The sequence below is a fragment of the Anoplophora glabripennis genome, unplaced genomic scaffold (genome assembly GCF_000390285.2).
Source record: "Anoplophora glabripennis isolate ALB-LARVAE unplaced genomic scaffold, Agla_2.0 scaffold305, whole genome shotgun sequence".
Classification (NCBI taxonomy): domain Eukaryota; kingdom Metazoa; phylum Arthropoda; class Insecta; order Coleoptera; family Cerambycidae; genus Anoplophora; species Anoplophora glabripennis.
In genome coordinates, this window is record NW_019416395.1 from 525,704 (window position 1) to 542,871 (window position 17,168).

General features: G+C 31.4%; 1 protein-coding gene across 1 annotated transcript in view; it reads right to left on the reverse strand.

The window, feature by feature from the left end:
- The window catches only part of LOC108909193 (ras-related and estrogen-regulated growth inhibitor-like), a 45,525-nt gene extending 28,898 nt beyond the window's left edge, over positions 1 to 16,627 (reverse strand). Inside the window, exon 1 of the mRNA XM_018713438.1 lies at positions 16,520 to 16,627. Coding sequence (XP_018568954.1) covers positions 16,520 to 16,627 — 108 coding nt within the window. The remainder of the gene's footprint in view (positions 1 to 16,519) is intronic.
- Positions 16,628 to 17,168: the final 541 nt, after the last annotated feature.

Sequence of the window (17,168 nt, forward strand, 5' to 3'; positions counted from 1 at the left end):
ATGAAACGCGATACATCTGAGGTAGGTACAGTTTTACGTAGGCACAGTCTATAACGGACATCATTCGTTTTAAATGCCATGTTGCTGGACAAGATCTATCTGAATGTTTTATTGGCGTAGCTAGATAGTAGATCAAAATAGCATACGTGTGGTCTTAGAATACATTGCAAATTTGAAAGACTAAAAAATAACTTTATCCCGTTTTAAACAGAAGTGGATGTACCTAGAATATAGACAACAACAAATGTTACTAGCAGAAAAATACTTATAAGATAAGTACTTTTTAACTTCGTTTTTTACAATAGTTAGGATAAAAAGTCAACGTCATTGTTATTATCGTTTATACCAGTATAAGATTCCCAGGTTTTTTTTATTATATTTACGATTGTAACAGTCATGTGTACAAAGGATGTCCACAATATCATGTGTCAGATCGAAATAACAACATAATCCTAAATTTAACCGTTTTCAAGAAAAAACAGTTGTCAGTTGGCAAGTACAGTTGGATACCAAAATAATAGGCAGTTATTTCATCTTTAATCCGGCTCGTCATTTTTAGCAGTCAACAAAAAGAGAAGTACGAGACGTTTATAAATTCTTCGTATATTTGTTGATATTGTACCGTTTTAGGTTATTCTTCTGCTGCATCAGATTCTAGACTTTCATTGGTATTTGGGGTGTGACGTCAATTGGGTTGCGTTTATTCGGTTCCGGGCAATTCTGTCGGCACAGGCAAATAGACGCACGCGCGGGAGAGGTCCGAGGATATATTTCCGTTAATTTAATTGTGATTGTAATTAATTTATTAATGATTTTGGATTTGTGTTCTTAAAAATGGAGAGTAATTCAAGCTGGGTAGTATTTTAAAATGAGCTTTCGACAATAAAAAAAAATTAGGCTACTATCTCGCAATTGATACAATTAGTATCTATATCGCACAAGAGTTCTATGTTTATTTTGAGGTATTCTAAGCATGTTGAATATACGTCACCTATATAGCGGACACCCTGTATATGGGAGAATAATCAAATTATTCTATGCATATTATACAACGGACTTTATATGAAAATCGTTCCATTTTAGGTTTGCATAGCCATATAAATTTCAGCACATTTTGGAATTCGTTCTGCAACGTATCGAGGCCTATATGGATTGCATTAGTAGGCGCTGGTACATTGCGGATTGCGGCCGCGGTTTACCACCTGTCACTGCACGAGATATGACAGACTGGCGCCGGCATTATCATATGTAATTACAGGCGACTTGCGAAATTATTACGCAAACCAGCTCGCTCTCAGGTAACATCCGGATTCAAGGTTCACGTTTTCCTCAGCTTTGGATCGGCGAGACTGGCCAACGGTATCGGCGGATTCTGCAAGTATTCATCAGGTTTTTGCGTGAAATGTATTGCATTCTCAAAACTTTGACCTCAAGTGCAAGAAATATGCTATCACTTTCATATTTCAATTGTGAATGTCTCATGAATTGCAGATATTTCCAATGATTTCATAAATATTTCTAAAACGTGCTGCCTAACTGTTTAATTATTGTCATATATAAAAATGATTCAATTAATTCCAATAATATCACTACCGGGCGATCTAGAATGATTGAAGCTAACGTCACACGTTAATATTACCAAAGATATTAAAATTTACTTCCATTTGATCAAAAGTACTTTCCGTTTTCTTAGATTTCCAATAGATACGATCTGTCAATTCAGAGACGGCCGTGTTTACTTTGTGTGGTTGCTGTTGTATTTATTTGTGTTCGCCGATTGAGTTTTTGTTTGATCGTTAATCTTCTAAGTAATAGTCAGTGTTTGTCAACGCTAATCATCTGTTAACTGTTAGTTTTGTGGTAAGCAAATACTGATTCTGATTATTTCTTCGATATAAACTACTCGAACTGTTTTAGGTTACAAAATGGTATTTTTGTTAGAAGACGATAAATTTAATGTAGAGACCTACTTTCGGAGTGGTCAACAAGGTGAAAATGGACGGAATTATTCAATCCATTCATGATTTTTTCAATACCAGGAAAAGTTTCCAAATCAAGCCACAGTTTATAACATTTTTGTTCAGCATGTTCGACGTTTGGTGACACGATTCAGAAATACTGGCAGTGTTTGTAAAAGGAAATCATCTGGAAGAAAGTCAGTTTTAATTGAAGATAAACTGGAGGATGTTAGAGAGCGTTTAACAGCAAGCCCCACTAAACCTTTAAGAGCTATAAGAAAATTAGATTTACATCCATATACAGTTTCCATGGTGCAACAATTATTACCATTATCTAAATAATGAAAAAAGTGTGAAATATTGTAACTTGTTTAGCAACAACTTAAACGATAACAATCTTTTTGATATAACTTTTTTACCTTTACCTTTTATGAAACCATGCCTCATCGAGGCATGGTTTCATCTTAGTGGATACATACATTCACAAAACTATCATACGTGGTTTGCGGAGAATCCACAAGTGTGTGTATGAGACGATTTTATAGCCTGTTAGAATAGGAGTTTGGGTAGCCATATCTCGGCGAAGAATAATTGGACCTATTTTCTTTGAAGATAATATTACTGCTGAGCGATATAGGCAAAACATGTTGCAGCCATTTTTAAATCAGCTACATGATGACGAACTGTATAATTGTTACATTCAATAAGATGGGGCAATAGCACACACAGCTAACACAACACTGGAGATCCTAAGAGAATTTTATAGCGATCGCATTATTGGTCGAAGCTTATGGCCCCCAAGATCTCCAGATTTAACTAGCTAACTTAGATTATTATCTCTTTGAACATTAAGAAATTCCATATAATGTAGACCGTTTACACACAGTGGATGAACTAAATGCCATAACAAATAAATTAGCTAATTAATCTACACTGCGAACGCAGACATTTTGAACAATCACTATAAATTGTGATTAAATATATTAAATATTTTTATTCTTCCTTTCAATGTTTAAATAGTTGCTAGAAATTATAATAAATTAATTACAAAAATTATTATTACTGGTAGGGTCAGAATTTTGGCCCAAATTAAAAGTACATATTCACTTTTTTTTACTTTAAACCAATAAAACAATTATTATTTTAAATTTTTTAGTAGTTAATAACATGTTCTTTTTATATTAGAATTTAAGAAATTTTAAATTGATTTGTTATTCGCCTTTCTAAATGAGGAAAGTAAATCCATTTAAAAATTCTTGCTTTAACTTTGAAGTTCGTACAAAAAAAACAAGATAGATAAATAATTGTTAAAAGTCGATTCTTATGTTAGTTTTGAGGTTGATAATAATAATATCTAAATCATTTTCATTTAATACATTACCTTAACAAATTAATTATTAATTATTAATAAACCCCTCAAATTAATTAATGCCAATATTCTGCTTTTTGTGTTGTATTTTTTATATTAAAATGGATATGTGACCCTGCACTTAACTCACCACTGAACGAAGTAAATCACTGTCAATGTTGCCAACTACGAAGAGTGAAAATAATAGGAGAGCGGCACACAAAATATTTGTAAGTAGCAGCGCCACAAATCATTCTGGATCTTTCGGTAATTAAATAACCATTACTAACATTATAAATTCCAAATTAAAAAATAAACATTTATTTGATCTCGATGACATTCCATTCTCCATAAAGAAACACCCCGTATCTCCTGTGTTTGTAAAAATAACTATAGTATGTGATATATTACTAAAAGGCAAAAGAAAATTTCTATTTTTTTAGGCCACGGTCTGCTACGATTTCCATTTAAAAAAATATAACTTAGGGTCATAACTCCGAAATCTTAAGATGAACCACAAATTTAATACTGACATTCAATTCTACGCCTATAAATTAATTTTGAGCAGTTTTCACTTTAACTCTAACTTATTTAACAGCTGAGATACAGACATGTTCAAAATTGTGACAATAACAAGAAACGCCCTGCAACACAGAAACAAATGAAGATAGCAAATTTCTGATTTGATAGTCGAGTTTCCCATGAAAATCGATCTCGAGAACGTCGTGTCAGATTTATCATATCTTTAGTAGTTTCTGAAATACCCTGAATTCCCATCGAAAATGGACCACCCTGTACATATAAAGAAGATGCACAGTCAACTATAACTAAGACACTGACATTTCAAAAAGTTTTTGAATATGCATTTGTAATCCCTGTTTTAAATTTTAATGAGGAAAACAGCATAAAATCGACATAGTTTTCGTACTAATAGATCTGTAAATACTGTCAGACATGTTTTGTGTGATAAGTTTATTGAATGTATTGAGATAGTCGAATATTTCTAGCGATTTTCTTCAAAGCATTCGATTGCATTGATCACGACACATTATTGCAAAAGTTTCTCTATTAAGCAATACAAAATAAGTCCTTAAGTTGCGTATATTCTCTTATCAAAAAAGAAAACAGTATGTTAGACTTTTAAGCAAACAAAGAGGAATCGTGGCTAGAGTTAATACTGAATATTCCATACTTAGTATGGGTGTACTGCAGGGATCAGCTTTTAGCCTCATTTTGTTCAAATTGTACATGAATGAAGTTAGCACTTTGACACCTGACAGCTTTGTAACTTTGTATGCAAACGATGAATATATGATTTTTCCAATAAATTAGATGCTTTGCAAATATAAAATTTTTATAATATATATTGTCTGGGACGCAACATTTTTTACCTGAGTAAATTAATAAATCTTATAAAATATTATTATGAACTGCAGTCTTATTCGGTCGATCAAAATGTTTGTGTACACTGAAATAATTTTTTGTAAAAATAAATAAATGCGTTCTACATAAGTTACAAATATATTTAATGATTCATAAATATAGATTGAACAAAAGAAGACTAAAAACGATTCACGATGTATATACAGCTTGGAAAGCTTGGTTATTTGGACAACAAAATCTTTACGACCATCTAAACTGGTTATGAAAACTGGGTTTTATTATTAAGTTGGAAACCTTTTCTTGTGCACAGCTGTACTAACGATGAAAACTGTAACAGCTGCCGATTCACTGTTAAATTTCAAATTAAAAAACTGACCAAATTGTGGTCTATAACATCAAACAGATTTTTTAATTTCACACATATTTACATCTTTAATCGGTGTGAGCAAAAAAAAATTAAGACCATAGGCGCAGAGTGTGTTCTTTTACCGTTAATTTACCGCAGAGGCAGACGTTTTTCGTTCATAGAAAGGATATAAAATTGAATGGAAAGTTTCTATCCTATAACAATGATATTCGTGTACTGTAAGTGTATCTTTCTTAGAATACATAAAAAATGATTATCTCGAGTTAAATAAAATCTCTTCCGTCAAGAAAACGTTTACTTAATTGAAGAAATTTTACTTGGTGGAAGATTATAGTATGTTCGTATAATTTGTTCGTAAATGTATTTTCACTACGATTCACGATTGATGATAAGTGTTCTATTCTATATAGGAAAACAATATAATACTAAGAGAATTCACTTTACAGAGGAACAGTATTGGAAATTATACAAGCAATATTCTTGGAATTTTTTTCTAATTTAATTCAGCTAGTGAATGACACAAAGTGAAATAAATAAATCCCTCAGCTGCGACTACAATATTTTCGACTTCTTTTGGGAAAGTTCGCTAATTAATACACAGATGTCGAGCAGTTTGATAATTCAGCGGTTGCGTAAACTTATATCGGTAATTAACTGATTTTTTAACGTCCGAACGTATCCCTTATCAGCTAGCTCTTTGTTGTTTTGTAGGCTTAATTAACGAGAAACATGAGATTACTATTTATTATGTACCTTAATTGGTATATCGATGTGTCCCAATTACTGAAATTTTTTACGCAGTGGGTGGTTGGGTAAGCATTTGTCTTGTTATTATTGGAAAAACTATGAATAAAACACACTTTCATTTGTACTAATTCAATAAGGGCATTGAACCGTGTCGGTTTTTCCTGGATTTAGTTGTGGTTTAATGCTCTACGACTTCCTAGTCATTTTATGAATTTGAAATATTTGTAAACATGAATATTTTGTATTGACGATGACGGGACAACAGAAATAACAATATGAATTAATTTATTAATTTGTTCAATTTAAGGAATAGATTAGTCGATATATATTTTTTTCAATTGAATTTCTAATGATATTGCAGTAGCCACAACGTTGTGTAAAAAAATATCTTTTTCTGTGACATTTGACAATTTGCCTAGAGGTCTAGACATTGCCGGCTTTTACGTCATCAAGAGACAAAACTACAATAAATTATTTGAAACTGCAACTAATAGACGTTTTCCTTATCTCAATCTCAACAAAATAAGCACATTTTTTGGAAACATTTTTTTCTAAATCTTGAAGGCAACGGAAAAGGCATGAGTCGAAAATAATATAATACGATCAGCTTTTTGTTTAAAAATGGCTCATGTTTACAACAGAAATAATTTATTGATTTGGTATTGCATTTCCAGAACGGAATTTTATCTAATTCTAAATGTGAAATGTTGACCTATTTAAATAACTACAGGATGGATGGATCACATAATGGGTCAATATCATAGAATCCAATTCGTTAGGACATAATCTATGTGATTTTACCTAATGCAGCGAAAAAAGAAAATTCAAATTAAAAAACACCCTGTATATTTGTAGAACTGTTTGCATACTTTTGAACAATTTTCTATTGTCAATGAACAAGTGAAATGAAACTGAAAATGTCGTTTCTCATTTCAATAAATGAATATTTCCACTGATATTTGAATAGACTTTTTTACTGCTATGAAAAGTCGAAAGCATTACATTTTAGCAATGGCTATATACAGGGTGGTCTACATTTTTTTTATCAAACTTCAGGAACCAATACATCATCAAAAAATAATGTTAATTTTCCAAATAAACTATACCCGACAAATGTTTACTTTTTGAGATACACCACGGTGAAGTTTCCCGAAAAAAAATTTTTTTTCGAATATTTCTGTAAGTGATGAAGTTTTACCGGTAAGATTTTTATAAATGATTTGGCACTGTACGTGTGATCTTTGAAGAATTTTTCAATTTTTTTACTTTACCAGTGGAGGAGAAATAGAAGTTCCTATTGCTTTAGTATAAAAATATTAGTACATCACTCTTTATATTTAAAAAACAATATGTTTTGGATTCTCCGTTTAATTTTGGACAAAAAATTATCCTTGTAAATTTTTCGTAACTATTGCTATTTTCAAGTAAAATTATACATATATTATATTATACTCAAGGCATTTAGTTAATACTTAATACAACAATGCCAATGTCAAGTATAGCCTGTCTGTCTGTATAGTCTGAATAGTTCCTTAGATCAAGAATACAGGGTGAGTCTGGAGAACCGCACCAAACTCCAAGAATGGATTGTAAACGTCAAAATAATAAGAAAAAACTTAAATGTTGTTATACGATTATAATTTGTTTTCAAATTAAAGCGTGTACTCTAGTTACAAATTTTAAAAATCTGAAAATCTGAAATTAGAGTACACACTAATTTTGCACGAAGCAAGAGCTGTCACATATCGTTTAACATAATTTTTCATTTGTCCATTTTCATAGGACTTAGCCTACCCCGTTATGGGAACAATAAATCTTTATAACTACGCGGATATTTGGAGTTAATAAAAAAAATTAAACATTGCAGTTATCAAAAAAATTTGAAAATATAGCAAGTACTTTTTTAAAGACAAGCTTGATATAGTTTTACAAATTATTTTTGGTTTGGACTATGTCAATGTTATTTAGAGACCTAAATAAAGAAGGATGTTTTAGCACAATTTCGCTATTTTAGCAATAACTCGAAAACGAAAAAAGATATCTACCTCCGGTTTAAGTATTTGTTTTCCTTAATAAATGGTCTATCAAGCCATGAAAAAATAAATGTCGTTGCATTTAATTTTTTTTAGTAAACGGAGACAATTTCAAAGTTTTTCTGATTAGCTTCGTCTAATAATATTTTTATTCCCATATCATAAAAATACATTTTATTAATAGTTCTTTCAAATGAGTCGTCGTTTCTTGAAATCGATTAGGGCATTTAGAAGTTATGACAATTTAAAAATTTGAAGATAGTGTCTTTTATATTGGCGTCGCTATGGTAATAACAAAAAAAATCATACAAAACTTATGAAGGGTTTAACAGTGTATCTAAAAAGTGTATTTTGAACTTAGGTTTTGTAAGCGAAATTTTGAAAAAAACGACAATTTTCTGTAACACTATAGCAGTTGCGCCCTCTAGCGGTGAAGTTACAAACAAATATTTTAAATCAATTTCTTTTGGCCATATTTGTTAATAGATTTTTTACCCTAGAATCATAACACGTCTACTTTCCTATATACAGCTGCTCCGTACCGTTAATGGATCACCCTGTACACAGTGTGTCCCACTAAGTTCGGCGAGGTACGATATTAACGAAAATATCGACCCTAGAACTTCGGGGACAAAATTTTGACTAATAAATCAACCAAGAGAAATCGCTGGAAATAGTTTTCAAGTTCGTAGCTCGGTCGCTAGGGGGCGCAATCTGCATACCAAAACAGAGTTGAATTTTTCTCAGACATGTTTCATATTCAGGTATATTAAATAGTACAAACATTTTTTTAAGGACTGGCTCATCAAAAACCCATAGTGTTATATCTCGTTGGAAAGGTATTTTCATGCTTTATCTCGTGATGAATGCGTAATATCATACCTCAATATGAAAACCTATAGATGGCTTTATTTCAAAAGAACGCCGTTTTACGGATTTTTCCCAAAAATTTTAAATGCAATGCTATAGTTTTTTTTACGTAAATGAATTCAGCACAAAAAATTGATGAATACAGTATGATTGAAAATAGAAATTATTCGCAAATTACTGAGCAAAAAATAAATAATGATAATGAATTGAGGAACACGACGCTAACGAAAAGATATTTAATTACCAAGCTAATCACGCAGCGAAGGTTTAATTCCTGTATTGAAAATAATGGTATGCCTTTCGAGCATTTATAAACATCTTTACTTTTGTTAAAATTTAATTGTTCTTTCGTTACATAATCAATATATGTTTGTTATTGTTTTTCTTATTATTTTCAAGATTGTTATTGACTCACTCATTTGCGTGGGTGAACTGGTAATAACTAAAGTAATATTACAGATACTTACTAAAAACGTATCTCTGCACATAGACATAAACAAAATAAGGGAAAGTATACAACAACAATTACTAAACCTAAACGCAAACGTTATTTATCCCTGTGAAGACCAGTCCGCCACAATTCTCTGTTATGCATTGCACAAACTGGTATGAATATATTCCCTCGGCACGCAATTCCAGCGGAAGTATCGACATCGTACACATCAAACTGCTCCATAACTTTGGCTCCCGTGATTGCTAACGCAGCAAGGGGTGTATGTTGTAATAAGTATGCATTATATAACGCACACCACGCGTACCCTTTACCCGTAATAATCGTGAATGGAGATTTGCAGCGAAGTTGGAGATGGCAAATAATTCTCACAAGCTAGAACGTATAATTTTCTCGACCCTTCTATGATGTTTCGCTTCACTGTAGGCACATCTTTAATATACCTCCTCGAACACGAGAGTTAGATAAATATGACGCTTTTTTGGTGGGATAGGTGGTGTTTATTTACAATTTTCAGTTTTTAGGTTAGTTATTAAACACTTATTTATTTTTGAAGTCTGCAAAATAATGAATTTCAAACTAGTCGACAAAAATTAAGGCATTAATAATCATAATAATAATAATAAATTGCCTTTATTGAATCCTTATACGTCTATACATTAATTGAGCATCATCTAAAAAGAAAAGTGAATATCAGGAAGGGAGCTCATTATACTCCTATGAGGATAAAGTTGCTTTAACGTATTATAAGATGAGCGACAAATAGTATTTACATGTTTAGTGAATCTCAACTCGTTATCAAACAAGAGCCCCAGATTTTTACAAGTATCAGGAACTTCTAACACAGTGTTTCCCAATTTAACATTGATCTGAGATTTTACACTGCATCTTTTCTTTTTGGGTTCAAATACTAAGACCTTGGACTTATTTGGATTCAATTGTAACCTGTGAGCGGCTGAGATATTAAGTAGATAATAATGTTAAATCGTTATTGATGACATTATTTGAAGAGTTTGCATCCCCTACAGAAAAACTGTAATAAACGTGTGAATGATCTGCGTAATGATGCACTCTGCACGTGTTTAAATATTTATAAAAGTCGGCAATATATAAGAAAAACAGCAGAGGCCCCAATATGGATCCCTGAGGTACCCCATGAGTCACCGGCAAAGTGTTGGACATTCATTATTCCACTAAGAAATATAACGATACAAGTTCCTATACTATACAATAATAACGGAGTTATTTTTTTATATATTTAAGATTTTATCATATTTTTAGATATATTATATGTTTCTCAAATTTGACATACTATTATTAGTAACAAACTATACGATTACGAAAAATCACCAAAATTCTAAAGCCTTAAAGGGTTTAAATTATTCTAATTGATTAGCAAACTGATTTTAATTTTTAACTATCAATTTTAAGTCAGAATATAATTTCATATTAATGTAATTTTAAGTCAACATGACTTTACCATTAAGAGGACTATGTTAGGTAAAGTTATATTCTAAAATGTAGTAAAACGCGACTCAAGAATTAGATTGGATCATATAGGTGTTCCACTGCTGCATCACATCATCATAAAATCATATAGCTTAAAAAAATATTAAAAAAACTGGTGCATGTAAATTGGACCAATTGTAAACATTGGGCTTAGTAGGGACGTGCATGAACTCGACCAGTTTTAACAACAACAAAAAGGTATATTATTACAATAATGGTTTATTTCGCACAAAGAGGATAATTTTGAGCGAAAACGAGACACGCTCGAAGCAAATCTATGACAAGGCAATACCTAATAACCTGTCCGCGATGCGCAGACGGCTTTCTATCTCATAGAAACCTTTTTTTTTCGCATCAACATGTCACGAGCTATTCACCGACGATTAAAAAATCAAACAAACTTCCTTCGTGCCATTTTATAATTAATTCTCACACTATCTGCGAACTAATCTCACGTCGAGACGTTTCTGCTATTAACTTTGACACTTTTTTAATCTGACTTTCCAGCGAGTCCGTATCGTACCTGCGGGCCTATTAAGTTTTCTATCTCGATCTCGGGCCGATATCACAATTTGAAATTAAATGTCTCCTAACGCCGACGATATACCTACTTAATATTTTGGACCAGTTTTTTAATTCGACCTAATAAATTCACACTGCGAGCAAATTTAATTAAAATACCGCTTTTTTTACGGTCCGGACTGTGATAATATAACTGGACTGCGGACGCTCTCTGCTGACCAATTAATTATTTATAATAAAAATGTCATGTTCCTCGCGGGTTGGCTATTTGTTAGTGTGAGCTAAGTGGTCCAAAGAGGTGTTTCTTCAAGATATGACAGATTTTTAATTTGTTTAGGATTTTTTCCCACCGTATCGGCTAGTCATTGTCCCGTACACATAAGTGAAAAATACGGCAAATTGAAAGACGCGTGAACTAACATATAAGATTTTGTACTCATAAAATATTTAAAAATGTATCAACTTCTAAAAGCTATCAGTTTTTGAAAACTACCAATATAAATTACATTTTTTTAGAGACGATTTAATAATACATATTTTAGTATTGTTTTTTTATTTAATTAAGAATCATTACCGTACTGAAGAGAAAAGCAAATTATGGAAAAATATTTTAAATTGTTTAAAACAACCCCCTATATTAGTCATTGTCAGTCATTTGTTATTTTAGTGTAGGTCTTATTTTATTTTGCTCCTGATTTTACTAGACATTATACAAGGTGTAACTAAAATATTTGGCCAAATTTTATTAATTTATTTAGTCACAAATTAATAAAAAATGTTCCTAAGATTCGATTTCATAATTTATAAAAAAAAACGGCTGAAGCGATTCAAATCTAAATGCCTGGAGACGTGTAAGCATGACACAAATTTGCTATACGGGGTGTTCTACAAGCTCTATGACCAACTTTGATAGATGGTTAGTTTCATAGATTATTTTTATATGACCATTGGTCCGATTCGTTTTTTTTTTAGGAGTTACAAGCATTTTAAATATATTATTTCATATTCAATCAAAGTAGCCTGATAAATAAAAATATGGTGGCTATAATAATCATTTTATTTATTCATTTGACACTTAGCGTTAAAGTGCTAAATAAAAAATGCATTTATTTACTTTATTTACAACTGTTAGTAATGTTACATCCGTTTAATTGTCAAAATGTATAAACGTTACATGCTGAAGATGGACATGGGGACATTTTTTCTGTTCTATTCTATTTCACTTTGACCCACTATTATGACGTAAAACTAAAATCTTTCCATCGACGGTTTTTATTTTCATTCTTACAACATTTAATTAGGATAACTGAAAATCAAATGTGACAGTTTTTAAATCTATTTACCTAGCTTTCAAATGTACAAAGTAATTATTTTATTACTAGATAATTGATTTCATTCTTGAAGATGTTCAGCCTGCAATTGCCAGAGAATAATAGGCGAGCGGTTCACCCCTAAAAAGATGCTTCTAAATGAAGGTAACCGACTAAATTTTTAAAACAAAAACCTACAGCATGAAACTTTGTTTATTTTATAAAGTGTATTTTTCTGATAATTTACATATTTTTTTATATTTTTTCGGCGTGGTCAGTCAATTGTTATAAAAAAATTAACAGTTTTATAAAATGAACCAAAATAAACACTTTTTGTTCTTCGACAAAAATTCGAAAAATGTTTCGTTTCTGAGATATTTACAATTTAATGTGAAAAAAGTGACGAAATCGACAAATTTTCGGATTTTTTTTCTCAAAAACTACTGAACAGAATTTAATTCTAAAAAAGCATAATAATCGGCAGATCTTCTACTTTAAGATATATTTTTTGGGTTTAGGTCAATTATTTTATTGAAGGTTTAAAGCGAGTAAAAAAACAGTATTTTAAAGAAAATCAAAATGACAAATAGTGAAATTGTAACTCTAGATCCATTTACACATGGATGGAAAATCGAAAATGGTTGTTTGGATTTTAATTATTTCGAAGGGGAAACTGCGTTAGATATGCTTCAAAAATATGTTTGTTCGTGTAATAGAAAATGTTCTACGAAAAATTGTAACTGTCTGTCATCGAACCTGGAATGTTGTGTAGTCTGTGCGTGCTCAGATGAATGTCAGAATGTTCCATCGGAAATTGATGATGAAACGCTTATTTCAATATAAGAACTTGTCGAAAATAACGAAAAACTTATTATTTAAAAATTAAATAAAAAAGAAATTAATATACTTTTATTGCTCTTAATATTTTTGTAAAATAAAAATAAAATAATTATCCTATACAATAAATTATCCAATAACTTTTTTATTTTTCGAGACCGCTAGGTCAATTATTATTATTAGGTTAATTTTACGATTTAAAAAGCTTATTTAGTTTAGTTTTGGTATCTTTCAAGTCAATTTTAGCCATTTATAAAACCAAAATCAAAAATTTAAATTTTACTAATTACTTGCAAAAACCTTACTCCGGCTACAAAACCAAACAAAATGATCATTTGAACATTTGTACTGTTAACATATATCGATTAAAAAAAATCATAATAATGTTTATTGTAAATATAATCTAATCCAAGATATTGTAAAAAGAAAATTTAAATTTGAAGTGTTATCATAATTTTCTTTAAAAGACTTTTTTTACTCGCTTTACACCTTCAATAAAATGATGATTGACCCATACCAAAAAAATATATCTTAAAGTAGAAAATCTGCCGATTATTATGCTTTTTTAGAATTAAAATCTGTTCAGTAGGTTTTGAGAAAAAAATTCAGAAAGTTTGTCAATTTCGTCACTTTTTTCACATTAAATTATAAATATCTCGGAAACGAAGCATTTCTTGAATTTTTGACAAAGAACAAAAAGTGTTTATTTTGGTCCATTTTACAGTTTACAGTTTACAACTGTTTTCAAAGCCATTCGACGAGTAACTTTTACTTACAACTTTTTTGTTTATGTTTGATTGACCACGTTGAAAAATATATAAAAAATGTAAAGTATCAGAAAAATACATTTTATAAAATAAAAAAAGTGTCATGCTGTAGGTTTTTGTTTTAAAAATTTAGTCGGTTCATGCATTTTCTTTAGGGGTGAACCGTTTGCCTATAAGTGGAAGCACATTTAATATTATTCAATAAAATAGTCGAGCGCTTTCATTTTACGGAGTTATTTTACCTAAAATTTATGTGTTATTCCATTACCTGGGCTTAAACAGAGTTATATCGACAGATTTAGGACCGTTACGGTTAAAAACTATGAAATAAACTGCAAACTAGTGATAATTTATATGCTAGTCTAAACTTACAGATAACTTGGAAACAGATAAATCGTCAAATAGAGTTTTTTATTCTGAATTTAATTTTTCGTTCGAGTTTATAATAAAATAGTCCTTATATTAAACCTATTATGAATTATTTTTAGTTTTTTCAGTACAAAATTTTTATTACTTAGGTATAAAATATTATGCTGTTGTTTTCATAACTTTTATTTTTAATAGATTTATCAATGAATCTTCCCTATTAATGAATATATAATAACAAATTTTTAACAAATTCTACTTCATTTTTATAATTACAGACAATATTTATTATCATTATTGTGATTATTATTATTTAATAGATCCTTTTGTAAGCACCGCGGCGCTTGTCAGAAGCCGGCAGACAAGACGGCGCATACGCCATTTCGTTTCAGCTTGCCCGCTCCTGAAGCCGTTTCAGCGCGCTGGTTCAGTGGGGCTCGGATGTTGCGCGAAAACTGTACCAGGCCTGAAAATTTCCCAACTTTCACGCGCGCAGCGTCCAAGCGATCAGGAGAACAGAGGTCTGAGAAGGTTTAGGCGCCGCGACGCTGAACGTTCCCGGAGATCGTACGAGTTGATAAAGTTTATTACAGCGTTTCCTATAGCCTGTTGATTGTACGTGATTCTAACGTGTTTTTAAATAGAAATACTTGTAGACGAGACATGTATAAATATACATTACATTTTTATAACACAGAATTCATATTTTGAAATTATTTTCGTTCAGATTTGTGAAGATTTATAAATAGAAGCATTTAAAACTGATATTCCTTATAAGACTCTAGCCTACAAATAACAGTGGTTAATAAAAATATATTTTTTAATGCTACAAATTAATTATATCTACATGTCCGAAATTATGTAAAATTTTAAATCTTTCCCGCGATTAAGAACGCATTGTAACGTCACTTAGTGCGACCGAAAACACAACCTGCTTTTCGGCCGTCTGCTGTTTACAATTCCCATGTCGACGAGATGGGACCTCATCTAAAAAAAACGCGCACGATGGGAAACCTCGAAGCAAAGTGACTTTTGTCACTTACTAGTCTCATACTGTTGGGCCGTCCTATTCCTGTCACTCATCTTCTTGAATAGCGATCGCACTAAATGATGTCACGAATTAGCGCGGCAGCATCTGTTTAAAATATTTGCTTTGGGCGCCAAACTAATAACATCGGCACACGAAAAAGAAAGTGGTCTGTACTATTGATTTGAACCCATAGGCTTTATGTATTTTGACGTCCTGAAAATATGAAGTCTGTTTAGCTCAAACACGGCCAAAATATTGAGTCATTGGCAAAAAATAGTGAAAAATCGCCGAAAATCACTATAGTGAACCCAAAAATATTCGAAAATATTTGTTCGGAACTCGATCGAGTGGATTTCTAATGTATTTTGAGGTGCTGAATCCAAATTTGAAGTCTTTTAAGCCACATCTTCCCCAAATTTTGCAAAAATCGCAAAATAGTAGTGAAAAATTACCAGAAATAGGGAAAAATCTCCAAAAATCACGTTTTTCTGACCTTCATCAAGTGTGTCTCTTATATATTTTAATGCGCTGAATTCGAGTCAGAAGTCTATTACCTGTATACAACTTGTAGTACCACAGATTTTGCAAAAAAGCAAAAAATGAGCAAAAAATCATATTAACGAGTAAGAAAATTTAGAAAGAGGTTTTTCTAGATTGGATCAAGTGTTATTCTCATAAAATTTATCGAGGCGAATTTGAATCTAGAGTCTGTTGAGCCTCATTAACCAAATATTTTCTAAGCCGCAAAATATTGCGAAAAAAAATTGGAAATCGTGAATTCCAAAAAATCTTGAATATGAATTACTTCCAAATAAATTTGACTGACTTGAGTCAGACTTTCTTTGATGTTACTCTTACATTTTTCTTCTCTTGTAGCGAACTCTTTTCTCTTCGAATGACCTATTCAGCGGGTTTCTCTTTCTCTTCTATTCTGATTCGTTTCTCTCTTTCGTGTCCAACAGAAATCTGCCATCATGTTGATATCCCATCTTCCTTGGCATCGATCCTCCATTTCACTTACATCTTCATGGAATCTTTCTCCTTGTTCTTTCTTCACTGTAGTCTCCAAGGTTTTGAGGAAAGTAGTCAAGTTGAAACTTTGCCATGCTGCTTTTTCAGTGTCATTCATCTTTGTAATGAAATTTCGAAAAAAATTATGAATTTGAGGACCATCAAAAACACCTTGCAATTTCGAATCATTTCACATCTCTGGAAACTTCTCTCCTAAATATTGAAAACAGTCATCGTCTTTGATCAGAGCTTTGACAAACTGCTTCATGAGACCAAGCTTGATATGAAGTGGTGGTAGTAGAATTTTTGAAGGCTCAATCAATGGTCTATGTATGATGTTCCTCGACCCTGTATGAAACTCCTTTCTTGTTGGCTACTTTTTCTGAACGTAGTGATTTTTCCTATCCCTGCTATCCCATAAGAGTTTTCTCATTCTCATTAATACTATTTTTTGCCATTTTCAGCTATTTTTTTCGTTTTTTTTTTGCAAAATCTGTGGGGGGATACAGCTAATAGACTACAGATTCGATTTCAGTGTAACAAAATACAAAAGAAAAAATATTTGCGTGTTGTCTCTTTGTACTTGCTACATATCTAGTTGATAGTCTTGATTAGTGTGGTTAAGCCAAGGACGAGCATCTCGAACAATATCTGGCGAT